Source organism: Zonotrichia albicollis, chromosome 22 (assembly GCF_047830755.1).
Source record: "Zonotrichia albicollis isolate bZonAlb1 chromosome 22, bZonAlb1.hap1, whole genome shotgun sequence".
Classification (NCBI taxonomy): domain Eukaryota; kingdom Metazoa; phylum Chordata; class Aves; order Passeriformes; family Passerellidae; genus Zonotrichia; species Zonotrichia albicollis.
In genome coordinates, this window is record NC_133840.1 from 8325513 (window position 1) to 8333750 (window position 8238).

The 8238-nt window shown below is 57.3% G+C and overlaps 1 protein-coding gene across 1 annotated transcript in view; it reads right to left on the reverse strand.

Moving 5' to 3' along the window:
• Positions 1–2296, reverse strand: part of STX1A (syntaxin 1A) — a 71064-nt gene extending 68768 nt beyond the window's left edge. Inside the window, exon 1 of the mRNA XM_005491754.4 lies at positions 2144–2296. Coding sequence (XP_005491811.2) covers positions 2144–2281 — 138 coding nt within the window. The 5' untranslated portion in view covers positions 2282–2296. The remainder of the gene's footprint in view (positions 1–2143) is intronic.
• Between the last annotated feature and the right edge of the window lie 5942 nt (positions 2297–8238).

The following is an 8238-nucleotide window of genomic DNA, read 5'->3' on the forward strand; positions in this document are numbered from 1 at the left end:
AGCTCTGCTCAGCCTCATCCAAGGCATCCTGCACAGCCCATCCTCAGCAGTGCTCCTCCACAACAACAGGACATGTTTTATCTGTAAGTTAAATTTCCTATCCCTGCTCCAGAGCAGAGCTGGGGGCACTGCTCCCACAAGGGCACTGAATAAGCTCCAGCAAGTCTGATCCAAACCAGAGCCGAGGCTCAGGAAAGAACTGGGATTAGCATTTTGAATATCAAGTACCATTTTAAAAATCCCATTAAGACATGGAGTTGCTGTTCTGTAGAGCAGTGACCGCCCTGCATCCCCTCCTCTGCTCCAACAATGCCAGCTCTTTTTTTATTAATCCTTCCTTTTTATCATCCCTGGCAGAATTTAAGCACTGTATTAACATGGGAGGAACCAACCCAGGCTATTAATGAGGCAAAGCAGAGAGGATACAAGTTCAAACATTCCTGACTCTGTGTCCACTGCAGCATCTCGCTCCTCCCTGGTGTCTGCCAGCACCAAGGGTGTAAATCCACGCTGCCTCACTAACTGCAGTGCTGCCAGGGGGCACCCACTCATATTCGGGGTAACTGGATGCTCAAAAGCATTGCTCCATCCCCAGGAGTCCCCGGGAAGAATGCTGCACCCTCAGCATGAGGCTGATGAATAAGGAGCAGCAGCAGGAACGAGGCGAAAACACATTTTATTTTTCTTGAGGCGTATTTAAAGGAACAGAGAGATTTTAAAATACTCCATGGCATCATTTCTCAGCCAGCAACGGCTGCCAAAAGGACATTCATGAGGCTTCTTTTTACTATTATTATTAAAAAGCCTGCTTTCCAATCCCATTTCACAGCCTGTGCTGGTGGTGGAGACAGAGCCCCATGTTTGGGTGTTTTCCAGGCAGAGTGGGGAGGCAGCTCTTGGGGGAGCCTCTTCCTCCTCCGGAATCCACAGCAACCACAGCGAGCCCTGGGCATTCAGAGCTGCCCAGTCACCCCAAGAGCTGCCCATCGCCCCCTCAGCCCCTCGCTGGCATCACCCCAGCCCCATCCTCCGGGTGTTTTTCAGACCAAACCAAACTCGCAGCCAAGTGATGCTGGTGGCAGCTCTGATGCCCGACCGGACTGGGCACCACGGTGGTGCCCACTGCCCCTCGCTCTATGGCAGAGTCCTCCCCACGGGACAGACCCCCTGCAATCCCAGGCGGCTCTGCAGCGCCAACCGTGAAGTAATTGTAAAAAATAATCCACCAAAAAAAAAAAAAAAGGAAAAAACCATACAAACAAGAAAAAGCACTAGCGGGAGGACCGGGGGTGGTACGGGGCGGGGGCTGGAGCAGCGCTCCGGGATTTCGGGCTGTGCCCCTCCGGCCCCTGCCGCTGTGCCCAGGGCTCGGCCCCAGCGTGGGCAGCAGCCCCGAGCGTGCCGCAGGGGCCCGGCCATGGGCACCAGGGGCACCAGGGGCTCCTTCCACCGATGCTCCGTGCGCGCAGCCGCCGCCTCCCACCGCCCGCGGCCCGGGCTCGGGGGCCTCGGGGCCTCGGCGGGGCACAGGGCCGGCCCCGGCCGCACACGGAGCCCGAGGCCTCCCCGCCAGGCCGGGTCACAGCGCCGGGGTCAGCGCGGTGCAGGCGCCCCCCGGCCCCGCCGCAGCGGCTGCGCCGGAGGATGAGCACGCAAAACGGGAGGGGAGCGGGCGCGGCGCGGTCCCGGGGAGCACGGCACGGTCACGGGGAACACGGCACGGCACGGTCACGGGAAGCACAGTACGGCACGACACGGCACGGCCCCGCGGGCAGCCCCCGCCCGCACCGCTACAAACACACGTCCGTATCCGCTCCTCCCAGCGGCGATGCTGCTCCGCCGCCGCGGCCCCGGCACCGCGCAGATCGCCGCTCGCAGCGCCCGAAGCCGGGCAGAACCGCAGCGGTGCGCGGCGTGCGGACGGCGCAGCCGGGGGAACCCCCCCACCCCTAATCCCGACATCCCGGCCATGTCCGGGGGGCTCATCCCCTGCCGCCAGCCCCCGCCCAGCCCCCTCGCCGCCGCCGCTCAGGGCAGGGCGGCCCCTGCGCAGGGAGGGGGGCCCAGCCGGCTTCGGGCGGTGCCCGATGGGGGCAGAGGGCTGCCCGCATCCCCCTGAGCCCCGGCTGCGCCCCGCACTCACCGCGCGCAGCTCCCCGGTCCGGTCCTTCATCCTTGCCCCGCTGCCGCTGGGAACGGGCAGAGCGCGGGGAGGGGCGGGCGCCGAGCATGCGTGCGGCGCTGCGGAGAGGGGCGGGGGACACGGCGGGGACCCGGCCATCGCGGGGGGGACCGGCAGGGGGACCTGGCACAGGGACACTCACATCTTAGTCAGACTGAGGGGAGGCGGCACGCGGGGTCTCACATCGCGGGGAGCCCACCGGAGGAGAGGGGATGACACAGCTGGGAAGGTCACGTCTGTGACAAGGGGATGTCACCCGGAGGGGGGGAGGGTCGCGCCCGAGGGAAAATGAGGTGTCACAGCTGCAGGTCACACACCCAGGGGACCTCAGACGTGGGGGAGTCTCGTCTATGGGAAGGGGTCACATTGGGAGGGGTCCACGCGAGGTCGCAGCTACAGGTCACACCCAAGGGACATCACACTTGGGGGGCCACAGGAGGCAGTCACATCTGGGGATAACATCGGGAGGGATCACACCTGGGGAGGTCATACCTGTGGGACATCACATCGCCGTGCTCTTAAGGGTGTGGAGGGATGCACAGCAGGGCAGCCCCAAGAGCAGGGTCACCCCTGGGTGTCCCCGGGGCGGTGGCAGTGGTGCTGGGGCTCTTGCAGACAGCGAGGTTTGGTGGCACCAACAGGACGGGCTGGCTCTGCCCCCCTGCCTGGGGACAAGCAGGGCATGTTGGGGGATCCATCCTGAGGACCCCAAAACCAGGCCCGCAGGGAGCAGAGAAGTGCCAGCAGGGCTCAGACAGATGCTGCCAGTTTGCGGGATCTCCCACAGCCGGGGCCTGCAGGTCCCTGCAGGTCCTGGAGCCGTCGCATCCAGCCGCGGGTCGCGGTTCCCGCAGTCCGACAGTGTCCGGGGCTGGGGTGCTGGGGTCGCCCCCGCGGGAGTTATGGCAAAACCCAACGCAGCTCACCCTGTGTCCAGCCCCACTCACGCCTCATGACCCGCACACCCCACACAGCACCCCACACACCACCTCACTCACCGCGCATGGCTCCGCTCACCCCTCACAGCCCCGCTCACTGTGCACTGTCCCACACACCACGCACGGCCCCCCTTGCACAGCTCCACTCTACCCAATTCACCCCGCACTGCCCCGCTCGCTCCACAGAACCCTGCTCCCCCCGCAGTGCCCCGTTTTTGCCGCACAGCCCCGGTTACCCCGCACTGCCCCTCTCCGCTCCCCCAAGGTGAACCCGGCCCGGGCTCCGAGCGCGCCTCTGGGGCGCGGCGCCCCCTGGCGGCTCCAGGCAGAACCTACGGAGTTGGTCTCCGGTAGCCCCGGTACCTCCGGCACCCCTGGCACCTCCGGTACCGCCGGTAACCCCGGCTCCTCCAGTACCCTCGGTACCCCCGGTACCTCCAGCACCCCCAGTAACCCCGGCATCTCCGGTACCCCCGGTAACCCCGGTACCTCCAGCACCCCCAGTAACCCCGGCATCTCCGGTACCCCCGGTAACCCCGGTAACCCCAGTACCTCCGGTACGCCCGGCACTCCCGGTAACCCCGGTACTCCCAGTAACCCCGGTACCCCCGGTACCCTGGTACCCCTGGCATTCTGGTACCCCTGGTAACTCCGGTACACCCGGCACCCCGGTACCCCCGAGGCGGAGTTCGGGCTCCCTTCCCGCTCCTCCGGAAGAGCTCATCCCCCTGGGCCAGCACAACCCCATTACATCAGGGCCACCCCAATATTCCCATATTATCCCTTGTGTGTTCTTCCCCTAATTACTTATATCCATCTCTTTACCACCTTTTCTTCCTCTCTAAAATATCCCCTTTATAAATCTAAAACATCCCCATAATAAACCCTGTGTCCTTGGGGTTTTCTCTAAAACATCCCCATAATAAACTCTGTGTCCTTGGGCTTTCCTGGAGACCTTGGACCATCAGGAGTCAAGGCTTCCTGCAGGGAAAGGGCCCATCTGCCTCCCAGAGATTTGAAACTCCTGCTCCCAGCCATATATGTATTAGCTTGAAAACCTGCTCTGTGCATGCCAAGAAGTAGAACAGGAACAGGATTTTTTTGATCACCACCATCCAGGTGCCTTTAAAGAGCCCTGATGTCAAGGGAATACCTGTGGGCACCTCAGCTGGGAGTGCAGGAGCAGGATCCCATTGTGCTGAGAGGTCTCAGTGGTGGAACTTTAGCACTGGGCACAGTTTAGGTGCTGGGCGCAGCTCAGGTGATGGCACAGCTCAGGTGAAGGCACAGCTCAGGTGATGGCACAGCATTTCTCCTGCTGGTGCTGCACTGATTTACTGACACAGACCTCGTTACTGTGAATCACACCAGCGCCAGGGATGGTCTCACCCATGGAAGGATGTACAAAGCCACCACCATACTGCAAGGGAAAGACCTTGTCTGGTGTCAGAGCAGCCCTCCAGTGCCCACCATGGGGCTTCACCTCCCCTAATGTCTCTCAGCACCTGTGGAGGGAAGAGGCTGCTCCCAAGATGGTTCCAATGTCCCACACTCTCCGTGCTCTGGCTCCTTGTGTCACATGCTCTCCAAGCTCAGCCTTCTGCAAGGCAGGGCTCTTCAGTGTGGCAGGATCTGACCCAAAGAGTTGAGACATGGCTGTGGGGTGATGGGTCTGCCAAGAGTCCTGGGCATGCGGGGGCTCATGGAGAGGGTTCACAGCTCCTCACTTGTGCTACAGGCAACAGAGGCTTGCAAATCCAGGGAGCCAGAGGCACAGCTCGCTGGAACAGTGCCTGTGCCTGCAGCACTCGGTGTATGGATGGACTTTCAGGTGTTAAGCAGCCCAAAATGCAGCACAGAAACCCAAAGACACATGAGGAATTACAGAGGTGTTTTGAGCAGAGGCTGCAGAGGATGGCTGGTGCAGCTGCAGCTGATCCAAAATCAATCCTGTCATTCTCAAGGACTTCTATCAGGAGAGACAGAACCACAACTGCCAATGGAAGAGTTCAGACACACACAAGGGGGTGCAGAATAAATCCTCAACAGAAACACAGAGAAAAGCAAGTGCTGGGCTTGGGGTAAGGCTGACAGTGTGAACGTGATGGAAATCCAGAGTGCAGCCCTGAGCTGCAGCTTGGCTGTGAATCAGAAACCACCTGAAGCTGCTCATTCATTCATTTGCAGTCACTGCTGGCACTTCAGCGACACTATTCACTTTGGAGGGAAAAGACAGAGATCCTGGAAGAGCTGCTGGAAGTTATTTGTCGAGGATTAGGCTGGAAAGCCGTTCATGGACGACCAGAGTCACAGAGCACATCAGTGCTGAGGGAGCCAGAGAGGCATTCTCTGTGCCAAGAACACAGGCCAAGTCCTGTGGCTCAGGAGGATCTGAGAGGCAAGGAAGGGATGAGGTGGATGGGCCACTCCACACCACCTCCCTGCAAGGGAGACTCACCCCCCATCCCACTCAATGCCCACAGGGAGATGCCAGGGAGGGCAGGAGCAGCACAGGGAAAGGTCCATATGACCATAGTTGCAAGTAGATCCAGCTGGAGGTTCCCTCTCCCTGCTCAAGAGAAGCAGGTATGTCAGTGCCAATTGCTCAAATGCTTGTCTCCATGCCAACAGACATTAAAAGATGCTTTTGGACAGCTAGCACAGGCTGCAATCTCATTTGTCCAAGGATGGGAAGATGCTGCACCAGAGTCTTTCCAGGGACAGGACTCCTGTCCCCACTCAGCAATCAGGGAGGTGATGTTGGGAGGAAGGGGAACTGTGCCATGACTTGCAGAAGCTGAGGCAGGATATTCAGAAAGGCATTGGATGGGGGTGGAAAATTGGGAAGAGCTGTGTGCAGTGGCTGAAAAAGTCAAAATGGGACAGGACATGGTAAACAAAGGAAAAAGAGGTGACCAAGGAGAAGGAGAGGCAATTCAGCCTTTTGAACACATCTGTGGTGTAAAAAATCAGACATTATAAGGGCTCATTATTTCCAGCAGCAGCAGGAAAAGTGAACATTCCCTTCTTTACAGCTTGTCTCATCTCTCATTCCCAATCCCATGTCCAGAGCTGTAAGAGCATCATGGCATTCACAAGAACATGAGCAGAGGGAACAAGATTTCCCAGGGAGTGGCAGAGTGGGACAGGAATACCCCAGAGACACAAGAATCACCTAAAAGGAATCACAGGCTCCCTCCACCTCCTCATGCCTCCAGCAGCAGCCTGACAACACACTCAGGTGCAAGCTGCCACTGCCAGTGCCCTGCACAGGAAAATTTCCTACAGAAAAAAGAAAACATGTGATAGGGATGATCTGTATTCTCTGCCTTTATGTAAGGAACAAGTTGAAAAACATTTCTCAGGTTTTTCACAGATGAGCATCTGTCATCTGTTACACTGCCTGAAGAAATTTGTGCATTATACACTGATATTCAGCCTGACCTTTCTGGATTTCTAAGGTCACATTAAGCCATGGGAAACTCACCTTCCCCACCTTCCCAAAAGCTGATTCTCTCATTCTCAGATCTGGAAATCTTGAAACAACCTGGAATCACACACCTCCAAGACAAGTTTCACTTTCGCGCATTGTAGAAATCCTGCCAACTGTTGTGAAAGTCAGATGATTTTTAGTACAAGAACTTGTGAATAAATTATAGAGAAGTCTGATTCTGTCAGTCCCTTCTGATATTTTGTGTTACTCTAGAAAATGATTTTGACAGATGAGAGAGAAAGGGAAGCATCTCCAGCCTGCACGGCACTAGGGTTCACTTAAAAAGCCGCTCGAACCAAAGCAGTGAGGGATATTCAATCAAACCAAAGCAATCATTTCAGTGCAGGACCAGGGCACATGGACATTTATTTCTTGACTGATCCAATGAAGTGGGATTTTGCTCAGGTCAGCTTTAGTCTGCTGTGCATTGAAATATTGGCATTAACTGCAGAGAATGTGGGCTGCACCTTGGGAGAACAGTGAGCATGAATAAAACAGCAGCAGGGGGTGAGAGGCAAACCAGCCCAGAACTTCCCTTTGCTGCTGGAAGCCTTCCTCTGCTACTCCAACCCCGTGGCTAAAATTAAAACATATTGATCCAACAATCAACCTCCAGTGGGGATTTAATAACGACCACTTAAACCCTGTGGTGCAAATAAAATACTCCTCCCCTCCTCCCACACCAGCCAGGGGCAGGACGGATCTCTGTGGCACATGGTCCTGCTGCAGTTACACACATCCCAAACCCCCCATCTTGGTGCACATCCCATCAGACTTCCCAAATACCTGTCCTGGTGCACATTCCCACCATCCTTCCCAAATACCTGTCCTGGTGCACATTCCCACCATCCTCTCCAAACATCCCTCTTGATGCACACCCAGGGTCCTTCCCAAGCACCCCTCCTGGTGCACATTCCAGTGACCTCCCCAAAATCCCCTCCTGGTGCACATCCCCACATCCCAGTGTCCTTCACAAAGGAAGGATGCAACTCCTGGTGCACATCCCCAGTGCTGGGATGGGGCCAAGCCTAATGCACCATTTGAGATTTCCTGGCAAGTCCCCAGATTTGAGTTATCACAGCCCAAACCTTCCTCCACTGAGACCAAAACTCATTCCTGCAGTCTGACTTTGGTGGGAAGCTGTTCCAATCATGTGAATGACTCATCTCTAGGATTTTTTTTCCTGTTACATTTACACTGGAATTTCTAATGGATGTTGATTTGCATCACCCAGGCTCTGTGAACTGCCCACATCCTTTTCCTCCACCAAGCTACCATTCCTGCCATTCCCTTTTGTTTGCACAGCACAATTCAACCCTGGAAGGCCCTGAGGGCCTTTGGGCTGAGTCCTGCCCCCAGGCAGCCCAAAGCACCGGTGAGGCTGCTGGGTTCAGCCTTGGACAGATGCCCATTCAGCTGGAAGTTCAGTTGGCTCTCAAAAACCCATCCTAGCTCCAGTCTGCTCAAAGGAAGAAGCAGACAAAGCCCCAGAGAACCCAGCTATGCTGCTGCAGCTGGTGTAGCCAGAGCTGGGGGGCTGCCAGCCATGCACAGACCCCCGAGTCTCACTGCCAGACCCACTCTGGGACCCCCAAGAATCTGCAGCAATTCCTGGCCTGGTGCCT